The sequence below is a fragment of the Saimiri boliviensis genome, chromosome 3, assembly GCF_048565385.1.
Source record: "Saimiri boliviensis isolate mSaiBol1 chromosome 3, mSaiBol1.pri, whole genome shotgun sequence".
NCBI classification, from domain to species: Eukaryota; Metazoa; Chordata; class Mammalia; order Primates; family Cebidae; genus Saimiri; species Saimiri boliviensis.
Window position 1 is genome coordinate 59,068,196 of NC_133451.1, and position 12,528 is coordinate 59,080,723.

Consider the following 12,528-nt stretch of genomic DNA (forward strand, 5'->3'; position numbering starts at 1 on the left):
ATAGCATCCGGTTAGATAAGGCAAAAGCAAGGAAACCCCCTTGTATGTAGTCTGTGCTTTGGGGAGAGAAGATATTATAAAAGTGAAAGTAAAATCATAGCTGAGTTCCAACAGGAGATGGGGATGGAAGTGTCTGGCAGGGTGGCAGCCCATGGGACACAAAGGTAAGACCAGACAGAGGTTATAGCAGCTGATTAGAGAAAAGAACTGGGGAAGCCTAAACCTGGAGAATTTAAAAAACTTGCATCATTATAAGGCCTATTACATATGCATATACACCCTATATAGCATGCACACCAAATACATATAATATTTTTGATAAATGACATCAATTTATACATCTGTACATAATCCAATGGAAATGTATTATACAGGAATGTGTGAGCTATTGAATGGAACATTATAATCACTATTCTGGTTTATTGAAATTGAAAAAAAAATAGAAGCATGAAAATAATGAGGAAGAAAAGGTGTGGGAGAAACAAATCACCTATTAGAAAGCAGGAGAAATCACAGCTGAAGGAAAATATCAATGAGACAAAAGCATTCACTCTGTCTTCGCACTTGGAGCCTGATTCAGGTTCTGGACTCCAGGGAATGTGAGTAAGAGAGAGTTTGTGTGAGTCAGTTGGGTGAGTCTTGGCTGGGGATGTGAGAATCCTTAGAGAAGCAAAGGAGATTCCAGTGGGAAGAAATCAGTTTCAATAAGTTATCATGGCATGTGTAAAGGACAGCACAACTCCCAACAACCTCTGAGCACCAGCCGTGTGTCCTCTTCATGGACCCAGATGGTGTTCAATATCAGATGTGACCTTCCCTCCTCCTGAGGACAGGGGTCCCCTCATTCTTCAGCTGAGGACATCACCTGACAGTTGAGCAGCAGGCAGCCCCAGGGGCTCCAGGAGGTGATACTGACTGGGATGGAGAGTGAGAATGAACATGACCCAGCTTTTTAAGGAAATCTGAGCCCAAATGAATCCCTGTGAAATGGAAACTGAGGACATGGCTGTGGACATGAGTGGAGATGATTAACTAAATGGATTTTCATAAAAGAGACTGATGTGAATACTTTCCGTGTGAAAGTTGCCCTTGTTTTCAAAAAGAATCAAAAAAAAAAAAAAAAAAAAAAGGGGAGAAGTAGTAGCTGCACGTGTTACGAGACTTACTCGTAGGCCCAGGATTTACACTGTTACTGAGTGTACCTCATAGGTTATCACTGAAGAAGAGGAAGAAAACTGGCAGAGGAGTATGTGTGAGAAACGAAGGGAAGAGGGGTCTCTATAAAACAGACAGTGTCACATTTGCTCTACCTCAGAGAAGGCATAGTCTGTGAAGTCACTTTCTATATGTAAATTAGGCAGAAAGACAAGCGGATTAGATAACAGCTATTTACAGGTTTATGCAGCAATCGTTATTGAATCAGGCCCTTTGGAAATTATAATAATATGCTCAAAAATTATTACAGGTAGATACTATTTTTTAGGTAGCTCTCATGAGGAAACAGAGACTTATATCCCCAAAAGACAAATTCTTAGGCCAAAATGAACAACCAGAAAGAGGCAAACACAGGACCTGAGAGCAGAGTTTGTCCTAAGGCCCAGGCTCTTGCTCACCTCACTGGGTTGGAGCATTCTGGATTTCAACTTGACCCTGAGTGAGCACGGAGAGGCCCCATTCTCTCCTTCACATATAGCACCAAGATGACCAATACCTGGATTAGAGCTTCTTATCCCCTTTCCTTCCCTACCTTGAGAGGTACATAGTGTCCCAGAAAAAGCATTACCTGTAAAGTTGCAGGTGGTGGAGGAAAGGCCCCGCCTGGCTAAGCCATTCCCACAGTCGAACCCCTGATCCAGCTGTAGCCCGAGACAATTGGGCACCAAGGTGTTTGACTCCGGCTGTGTCTGTGAAGTCTGCCCCTCTGACAGGTAGTAGCTCAAGTGTCCACTGCAAGTCCCTTGGGGACAGGTCTCGTGGGTGGGAGCTGAAAGGAGAAGGGGCTTCAGTAGAAACAATCTCAGTTTTCCCATTGTTAAATGCATGCAGAACACCCATCTTTGCTGTCCCTCCTACTCACAAAAGTAATCGAGTGACCCAGACCACACAGACAGACATCATGTAAATGCAGGTGACGTCACCTTTGCTGTCTGTGCCTGGGGAAGCTGACACGGGCTACGGTTCCAGGGCTATGGTGTCCCTGCAGTGAAATAGTTGTGCAAAACTGCCTGCATGTGTGGTTGGCCAGAGAAGAGATAATTGCCCTATCGAAGGCATGTAGTTAATAACATAATTTCAGAAAGGAGAGATTCTAAATCTTAAAGAAGTAGATTTGTTGTGCAAATGTATCTAGATGAACTACTGCGTGCAAGAACTTGCTAAAAGGCCTAACCTCTTTCCAGCTTTCATGCCCACAGCCTACTGTTGTAAGAAAGAGCCAGGTGACAGAGGAGTCACTTGGGACAGGAGTAGAGGAAGTTTCATCCTCTGGATGTACATCATAGCTGGATCCCAGAGCCAGATTGAAAACAGGCTCAGTGTAGATGGCCTGCCTGCATTGACAGCCTGTCTCAGCAGCACAAGGTGCAGAAAGAAAACGTGGGAAGACACTGAAGCTTTGTGACCTTCAGGCTGGAGTACTCACAGGCTACATCCAGAGCAGAGCATGTGAGCTGATCATCCAATGTGGACAAGATGCCGCTATAAGGCTGGTGACAGTCAGACAGGTCACGTTGAACTGAAGGAGTCAAGTAAATTTCTTCAAAGGAATCCTCTGGGACTTCCTGGTCCTTTACCTCTGGAAGCTCCTGGCTCAGCCTGGAGTAAAGAAGACAAAAGATAAACACTGACAGGACCAAAACCACTGCACACAACTGGTTCCATAGGGAGGACCACAGGAGAGGCCAGAGGAAGCCAAGTACAGTGCCCTCAGAGAGACACAATCATTCTTCCCTATCTCAAGCAGGAGACAGAGCGGCAGGTGCTCAGTGCCCTGGGAAGACAATGAGCTGTAAAGGAAGTAAATGGAGGGATCCCAGTGCAAAACTGCCAGGACACAGTGCATTCAGCACTTCTGCATACATTTCGTTGAAACTAGCATCAGAGGCCAATTGAATACAGGTTCTTGAATCTTCACAGAAATAGTTTCTTTATCCTCAACATCACTTGGTATCAAAACTAGGAGCATGACATGAGCTATTTTCATTCCCTTTCCTTCTATGAAATACTTGCAAACATGGTAATGCCAAAGAGGCAGACATGAGGTGAGATCAGGAAATCCCTGAGCTTGGTCAGTTCACCTGGCTTAACTGATTGTGGGTTCCTATGCTTGAGAGGGATTAAGAAATTGAAACCTATTTAACTACCACAATAAAGACAACATTTTTAAAGGGGTACTTTGCAGTTTGATGGAAGGATGAGATTGCTCTGTTCATCACTTCCCATCCAATTTTCTCCTGGATCCCTGGTCTCCAGGTGTCACTATTGAGCTAACAGCCCACAAATCCACAGTTACCTGGGGGGCACTGGTGCTTTCCCTTCCTCTTTCTCATGATCCTTTTGATTTCCTGTAAAGAAATTCAGAAGAGCAGGTCACAGTAAGCAAATCCCACTTCACACAAGACCAAATCAGTGTCCAGTCATAGCACAGAGACATCGATATCCTCAGTGTAAGAATGTGATATTCTGACAGGAAGATTCTAGTGTGGTCTAGATCAAGTGTTTTCAGAAGTAGATGAGCCTGCTTTCCAGACCCATGGGACAGAATTTCCCTCATCTAATAGATCTTATTCACATATCCTCTGACCTAACTCTGTGCAAACAATTAAAGAAAACTTTTTCCCCATGATCTTTAAAAAGGGCCCTAACTATTCTTCAGAAGTGTTGCTGCAATACTGATTTATCTCACTATATATTCTGGTCGATGAATTCTTAGAGCAATTTATATTTCTCCTGGTAGCAGGGTGACTGCCTAGCTAAGACAAGGTGACTCAAAGGAGACCAAGACTGAGGCTGAGAAGAATGACATCAGGGAAACAACATCTTTAGATATGTAGGCAAGGCTGTCTTTGACAGTGGCCTTGGACAAGCATAAAAACTCCATGGACATCGTGCAGGGGCACAAATTACATCATTACAGGTGGCAAGAGACATAGGAACCGAGCTAGGCAGCACGACAGATTACTTCTGTACACCTTCTGTACACAGGTGGCTATGAAGTTGTCCCACCTGCCTATGGTCCACTTACCTGATATTGGGGCCAGAGAGAATTGGAAAGCTATCTGACCCTCTTGTATTTATATTAAATATTCCATCCTAGTGCTTCCTCCTTCCCTCCCTCTTTTCTCTTTCACTTCCTTCCATCCCTCCCCCTCCTTCTCTCTGTACCTACTTCCTTCCTTCCTTCCTTCCTTCTTTCCTTCTTTCCTTCTTTTATTTTTGAGACAGGGTCTCTCTCTGTCACCCAGGGTGGAGTGCAGTGGTGCAATCATGACTCACTGCAGCCTCAACTTTCTGTGCACACATGGTTCTCCTACCTCAGGCTCCAGATTAGTTGAGACTACAAGTGAGAACCATCTTGCCTGGGTAATTTTTTAGATTCATTGTAAAGATGGATTTCACCACATTTCCCAAGCTCATCTTGAACTCTTGAACTCAAGTAATCCATCAACCTGGGCCTCCCAAAGTGCTGAAATTACGGATGTGAGCCACTGCCCCCAGCTTCATCCTAGTTTCTGATTCAAATCAATAGGGTTGTATACAGCCTGTCCTCAGAATTGATCTTCCTTAGCCTAGACAGAGGTATGAGGGACAAAGAATATAGAGGCTACCTGGGAGAATGTTTGAAGTTTCCTCCCCTTCATCCTGAGAGCATTCACTGTCTACAAACAAAGCAGGGTCGACTTTGTCTCCCTCAAATGTGACTGTGGCGCTCCTGTGAGGCTGGTTGGATGCAGAAGCGCCATGGCTGTTTGGACGAGGGACAGCACATTCCTCCAGTGAGTCCTGAGGGACTTCCTTTTCCTCAGCCTTCTGCACCCCTCTGATGAGCCAGGTAGGATAGAGATGGCAAAGATTAAACCAAGAGGGATTGGACCCCAGGAGTTCCCAGCTGGTTGTGACGGGAGGCATAAGGTAGTGGTCCCAGAAAGCAAAGGGGAGGTTCCATTTAAGACAGAACAGGAAATCCTCCTCTATCTGCAACAGAGCATGGCTGCCTTGGGAACCAGAGCAGAAGAGAGCAGCTGATGTTCATTGTACTGGACAGGCAGGAGCTAAGGAAGGCAGAGGCTCAGCTGCTTCTGTATGGTACAGTCTTCACAGCACTCAAACAGAACCAAAAACAGCTGCCACACCGTGTGTCTAAGCTGGGTTGTATTTAACACGCTGTGGCCAAGGGAATACAGGTTGTCTGAGCCTTGGTAGACTCCGGAAATGGTGTGCCTTGTAGATTTTTTTTTTTTAAATTTTAACACTGTGATGTGAAATGTAAAGTTTTCCTGGGCACTTTTCTTGGTGTTTAACTTTGGTAGGTTCTTCCTAATTCCTCTGCTTGTTGTCTCTTTGTTATTTATCTTTCCTAACAAGAGTCTAAGGACAACCATGTGGAGAGTGGCTTTCCCTCTCGTCCTGGCTTCACTACAAGGGAGGACAGGTCTCCTGTGTGTGTGCAGGAAGTCTCTAGGGCTAGTGAGGATATCGAGGGTCATGCTTACAGGTGCCATGAAGACAATGGACAAGCATGTTAACACGGCTATTTCCTTGTTGGTGAGTGCATGAAATCAGTGCACTCTGCAGCTGTCTGTATCCTGCATCTACAATCTGTGACTACCTTCACCCACCTGTGTTCTTTCTGAGATCTTTTCCATATTTTCCCACCCATTACCTGCTCCTGATTATTCAGTGTTACCTGGGGGCAGGTGATTCCTGTACTTTCTCGACCTCCTCATCTGTAACACCTTCATCTTCATCTTCATCACTTTCTACAAATACAGAAGCATCTATTCAGATATTTCCCACTTAACCCACTGGAAGCACAGTCAGCCCTATGTGCACTGAGACATGAACATCCATGTATGGGTCTGCATTGTACTGAAAACTCTCCTGTTTATCTCTACAACATGCCCTGGCATGTTCTCCTGATTTATGAGGGAATGTGTTGCTGACCTGGAGGGTCACCATCAAGATGTGGCCAAATATTGAAAAGACTTCTTGCTCCCCATATTACTGGAGGCTCGTCCAGCCTCTCTCTAAGCTTCAGCAGCTGTCTCCTCAATCCTGCCACTGTTCTGATACCCAGGCACAGGCTCTGTGTCCTGTCACAGCTTGCATTACAACCTGTATCTTTCTCTTAGGACAGTACAAACCAACTTGTGCCACAATACTCTGGGGACTTCATGTCCCACTTACATTGGGGACTTCGTGGGCTCTCCAAGTGACTTCCACTGTGCTACCCAGGGACACTCTCTCCATGGGGAGTGCTCCAGTCTAGACCACTTCCTACCACCAAATGCCCCCACATCAGGTGCCTTCTCCAACACCACACTGCAAGGGGCTTTATCTCATCATGAAATATAGTCATAAGTGTTCCCTCATTTGAATGCAAGAGACAATTTGTCTGCCTTTACAGATTTAGAGACAGGAACTCAGGAAGGATAAATTAATCAGTTCCTCACAGTTGCTAAAGACATTGCTGAAGACAGAGCCTGGGAACCTTCATTCTTAGTCCAGGGCTCTTTTTACTTTAACAAGCTGCCTCCTGTCACAGCCTCCTTCCTGTCCTTTAAAACTGGACAGATGCTGCCTCTTGCCCCAAAGACCATGTTCCAGCAAGACACGAGGGGACATTTGCAATCCTGTGACCTGCAACCCCATGGATTACCCATTTCTGGTTTTGCCCAGGAAGTCCTGGCCATGTCATGGATACAAATTCTTAGTGGAAAGCAAGCCTACCCACGAAAGTGTCGTTGTAGAGGTGTGGAGGTCTGGAGACTTTTATAAGCCTGGGGCTCTGTGTCATCAGGGCCTGTGTCCACTTTACCTGGGCTGAGCTTGTTGACAAGACGCTCTGCCAGCCTGTGCCCCTCAGCCAGCTGCACCTGGAGGTGCTGATCCTGGGACTTGTCAGGGTCACCAGGAGTGAGGAGGGCCTTCAGATGCTGATACAGTGAGCGGGAGGCATCTCTCCCTTCCCGTAACTTCTCCCGTAACTGGGTCAGCTCTTTTGCCTGAGAGTGGACCAGGGCTTTATATTGCCTATGGTGAGATAACAGAGAATGTTTAATAACGGAAAGTGATGAGTGATCAGTTCTAATACTGCAACGGAGGTTTATGTGAGAATGTCCTCAAGGAGCCCTCCAAGCAGAAGGTCAAAACACGTTTGGGGAAATGCCTGTGTCCAACATATATGTACATACATATATATATATATATATATATATATATATATATATATATATATGTATGTATGTATATTTGACAGGGCATGGTGGCTCACACCTGTAATTGCAGCACTTTGGGAGCCTGAGGCGAGCACATCAACTGAGGTCAGGAATTCAAACCCAGCCTAACCAACATGGTGAAACTCTGTCTCTACTAAAAATACAAAAATTAGCCAGGCATGATGATGGATGTCTGTAGTCCCAGCTACTTGGGACGCTGAGACAGGAGACTTGCTTGAACCTTGGAAGCAGAGGTTGCAGTTAGCTGAGATTGTGTGACTACACTACCGCCTGGGTAACAGAAATGAGACTCCATTAATATATATATATATATATATATATATATATATAAAATACATATATGTTGTATTTATATATACAATGGCTTCCTCTGTATCGGAGAGGGCTCCTGTAAGATCATTTGTGATTTTTGATTCATTTATTTCTTCTGTAAACAGAAGTCATTGTATTCTTAAGTCACTGACAAGGGGGTGTTCTTTTAGCTCCCCATTTTGGCCATGGATATTTCTATGTGAAAATTCACATAGTGCATCTTGCAGTGATGGGAAACAGAGCTGTGCACAGAAATGTGGCCAGGTGCAGATGGGGTGATTTAGAAAGATGAAAAAAGAAAGGAATGGCAGGTCAAGAAGGCAATATTGACTGAACGAATGACTTGCTGCAGTCATTCAGGAGGTGACTGACTAAGAGTAAATGGACGGTGATCACACACCATTTTGAGTGTATTAAATGCTGCTGGGTGATTCATTTTCTTTTAATTAATTTTGGATATGCAAATTGCAACTTAACAATTAGCTGTTTTAAGAAGAGAAAACAAAGCTCAAGAAACAACTGCAACCCGTAACTTGCTAAGATTACTGTTCTGTTTTATGAGTGTTTGTGTGAAATGTTCCTGCCATGGAAATGCCTGCCCTTGTCCTGGACCAGCTTAGCTCCTGTTTCTCCCAGCTGAACTGCTGCACTTCAAAGATCACACTCCTGCCCACCTGCCTGTACCCACAGCGTCTGCTCACCTGAGCTCCTCAGCTTGCCTGAGCTTCTCTGCCAGCTTCTCCTCTATGAACTGCACTTCATCCCTCAGCACAGAGTCTATGATGTCTTTGTCCTCTTCACACTCTGAGAAGAGACAGTCATGCCTGCCTCAGTGGAAGGCTGGACATGCTGGTGTGGTCACTGCCTGCAGGGCAGGTGGCAGTGTCTATCCCAAGGACAAAAGCATCCCCAGTACCAGATTGTAGTGAGGGATTTTTTTCATTTTTCCTTATCAACCTCCCAAATTGCTCGCATCTGACATTCTTCAACTGAGAGATGGGAAAAAAGAAACTCATTGACACATCAAGTAACTTGATAGGATGATTCACCTGGCATGAGGCAGAGTCAGAATTCATAGCCCCCAGGGTCTGGCTCTGAATTCTGGGACACTTTCCCAAGCCAGGCAGCGTCTCCTGGCAAACACTCTCCTGGGGTATGAAGTGGTGATATCCTGTATAGGCCTTAGGACTATGGGACTCATGGCTTCCCTGGTACTGGGAATTTAAAGCATATATATGTCAAGGATTTAAAATATCATATCTGAATATAATTGCATAAAATATGAGGCATAAGACCCTGAGGTCATCATAGAAATGTGACCAAATACTAAAAAGTTTGAATTAAATTAGAAACAGTAGGATGAAGAATTAATAGATAGTGTTTACTCTGTGCCAAGAATCAATCTAGGAGATTTAGAAGAAACATGTCCTGTAATTCATTGCAGCAACATACAGAGGTAGATATTATTATAATGTGCAATGAACAGATGAGGAAACTGAGACACAGAGAAGATAGGCTACTTGGATGGAGCCTAGGAGACTGGCCTAGGCTCCCTGCTCTGCACATAACATTGCTACCTCCCCAAGGTCTTATGTGCTGTCTTTCTTCGTCTTTAGAGAAAGAGCCTGTGCCCCAGGAAGCAGGACTTTCCTCTCCCCAGTGTGCTCCCTGCTCTTCATGCTGTTACTTATGGATGCCACTGTTACTATTGAGAGCAGTCTCCTCTTTAAGCTCCTTAAAAGAGGTACTCTCTACTGTTGCCACGTTTCCTTCGGGGTTCCCTGAAGAGAGATTTGCCTATTGGAACTCTAAGAAGCTTAAACGAATGGCCGTTCATTAGCTCCAGGCATTTAGACCAACAGACTAGAAGTTATTTGTCTGCAGGATCTTCTAGGGTACAGAGAGCATTCTCTTAAACAAGATTGCACATCTTGCTGAGAAAAGCAAGTGGTTCTGTGCCTGTGTCAGAGGTCAGTAAGCAGGAATTTAACTCTAGTCCGACCACACATTGGACTGCTAATGTGGAAAAGTTGCTAAATACGTTGTGCCTCTGTTTACCATCCTTAACACAATGAAGTGAAAATACCCATTTCTGTTTGACTAGAACTAAGGAAAGGATGAAATTAATTTTGAAGAGACTGTTTTGTATCCCAGGGAGAAGGCAGGTGCTGATTCATCACTTTCGTGGTGGTGAATCTACAGAACTTACTGTATTTGTGGAGTTGCTTGGCCAGAGAGTAGGCAGTAGCTTGACTTATAAGAAACTTCTCCTTCAGGTCTTCAAACTGCAGATGGCGCTCTGAGAGCTGTAAGTGCAAATATTTGTTGCTTTCTTGGATTTCCATCTCTGCCCTGTCATGGGACAAATGTGCGGCAGTTACGAAAATGCTGATGTTTGTGGCAGGAGAATTCAAACAGGGACTGGGGAGAAGAAACCCAAGCACATGATGGATCAAAAACTAGTGAAATCAACTAGGTTTAGTCAGGACTAAGGGATGACAACAGCTGGAATTGTTGACCTAGTGTTGCTAAGAACTTAATCAACACCCCACAGCACTTCAGAATCCTTAACAGCAACAACAGCATTTAGGATGCCTTAGCATCCTAAACAGTCAGTTTGGAGGTGACTCTGACTAAGAGTAAATGGGCGGTGAACACACACCATTTTGAGTGTATGAAATGCTGCTGGGTGGTTCATTTTCTTTTAATGAAGTTTGGATATGCAGATTTCAACTCAACAATTAGTTGTTTTAAGAAGAGAAAACAAAGCTCATGAAACAATTGTGCAACCCATAACTTGCTATGATTACTGTTCTCTGTTTTATGAGTGTTTGTGTGAAATGTGCCTGCCATGGAAATGCCTGCCCTTGTCCTGGCCCAGCTTAGCTCCTGCTTCTCCCAGGTGAACCACTGCACTTCAGAATTCACACCCCTGCCCACCTGCCTGTACCCACAGCGTCTGCTCACCTGAGCTCCTCCGCTTACCTGAGCTTCTCTGCCAGCTTCTCCTCTATGAACTGCACTTCATCCCTCAGCACAGAGTCTATGATGTCTTTGTCCTCTTCACACTCTGAGAAGAGACAGTCATGCCTGCCTCAGTGGAAGGCTGGACATGCTGGTGTGGTCACTGCCTGCAGGGCAGGTGGCAGTGTCTATCCCAAGGACAAAAGCATCCCAAGTACCAGATTGTAGTGAGGGCTTTTTTCATTTTTTCTTATCAACCTCCCAACTTGCTGGCATCTGACACTCTCCAACTGAGAGATGGGGAAAAAGAAACTCATTGACACATCGAGTAACTTGACAGGATGATTCACCTGGGATGAGGCAGAGTCAGAATTCATAGTCCCCAAGGTCTGGCTCTGAGTCCTGGGACACTTTCCCAACCTGGGCAGGCGTTCCTGTCAAATACTCTACTAGGGCATGAAGTAGTGATATCTCATAGGGTAGGAAAGGCTCTTCAGACTATGGGACTGATGGATTCTCTGGTGGAAAAGTTGCTAATTATGTTGTGCCTCTGTTTTCCATCCTTAACACAATGAAGTGAAAATACCCATTCCTCTTTTTCTAGAGCTAAGGAAAGGATAAAATTAATTTTGATGAAGAGATTGTTCAGTATCTCAGGGAGAAGACAGGTGCTGATTCATCACTTTCATGATGGTGATTCTATAGAACTTACTGTATGTGTTGAGTCGCTTGGCCAGAGAGTAGGCAGTAGCTTGACTTATAAGAAATTTCTCCTTGAGCTCTTCAAACTGCAGTTGGCTCTCTACCAGCTGGAATTGCAAATCCTCGTTGATTTCTTGGATTTCCATCTCTGCCCTGTCATGGGACAAATGTGCAGCAGTTACCACCATGCTGATATTTGTGGCAGGGGAATTCAAACAGGGACTGGGGAGAAGAAACCCAAGCACATGATGGATCAATAACTAGTGAAATCAGCTAAGTTTAGTCAGGACTGAGGGATGACAACAGCTGGAATTGTTGACCTAGTGTTGCTAAGAACTTAATCAACACCCCCCACAGCACTTTAGAATCCTTAACAGCAACAACGGCGGTTAGGACGCCTGAGCATCCTAAACCGACAGTCCGGAGGTCAATCTGACTGAGAGTAAATGGGCGGTGATCACTCATCATTTTGAGTGTATTAAATGCTGCTGGGTGGTTCATTTTCTTTTAATGAATTTTTTATATGCAGATTTCAACTCAACAATTAGTTGTTTTAACAAGAGAAAACAAAGCTCAAGAAACAACTGCAACCCATAACTTGCTATGATTACTGTTCTGTTTTATGAGTGTTTGTGTGAAATGTGCCTGCCATGGAAATGCCTGCCCTTGTCCTGGCCCAGCTTAGCTCCTGCTTCTCCCAGCTGAACTGCTGCACTTCAGAGATCACACCCCTGCCCACCTGCCTGACCCCACAGCGTCTGCTCACCTGAGCTCCTCCGCTTACCTGAGCTTCTCTGCCAGCTTCTGCTCTATGAACTGCACTTCATCCCTCAGCACAGAGTCTATGATGTCTTTGTCCTCTTCACACTCTGAGAAGAGACAGTCATGCCTGCCTAAGTGGAAGGCTGGACATGCTGGTGTGCTCACTGCCTGCAGGGCAGGTGACAGTGTCTATCCCAAGGACAAAATCATCCCCATTACCAGATTGTAGTGAGGGATTTTTTTCATTTTTCCTTATCAACCTCCCAACTTGCTGGCATCTGACACTCTCCAACTTAGAGATGGGAAAAGAAAACTCATTGACACATCAAGT

General features: G+C 44.8%; 1 protein-coding gene across 1 annotated transcript in view; it reads right to left on the reverse strand.

Moving 5' to 3' along the window:
• LOC141583996 (NBPF family member NBPF11-like) overlaps positions 1-12,528 on the reverse strand; it is a 37,343-nt gene that overhangs the window by 23,337 nt on the left and 1,478 nt on the right. The window contains exons 2-12 of the mRNA XM_074396207.1: positions 12,220-12,304; positions 11,446-11,588; positions 10,755-10,839; positions 9,979-10,121; positions 8,471-8,573; positions 7,037-7,251; positions 5,906-5,978; positions 4,827-5,038; positions 3,512-3,563; positions 2,642-2,814; positions 1,784-1,984 (exon numbers count right to left, since the gene is read on the reverse strand). Coding sequence (XP_074252308.1) covers positions 1,784-1,984; positions 2,642-2,814; positions 3,512-3,563; positions 4,827-5,038; positions 5,906-5,978; positions 7,037-7,251; positions 8,471-8,573; positions 9,979-10,121; positions 10,755-10,839; positions 11,446-11,588; positions 12,220-12,304 — 1,485 coding nt within the window. The remainder of the gene's footprint in view (positions 1-1,783; positions 1,985-2,641; positions 2,815-3,511; positions 3,564-4,826; positions 5,039-5,905; positions 5,979-7,036; positions 7,252-8,470; positions 8,574-9,978; positions 10,122-10,754; positions 10,840-11,445; positions 11,589-12,219; positions 12,305-12,528) is intronic.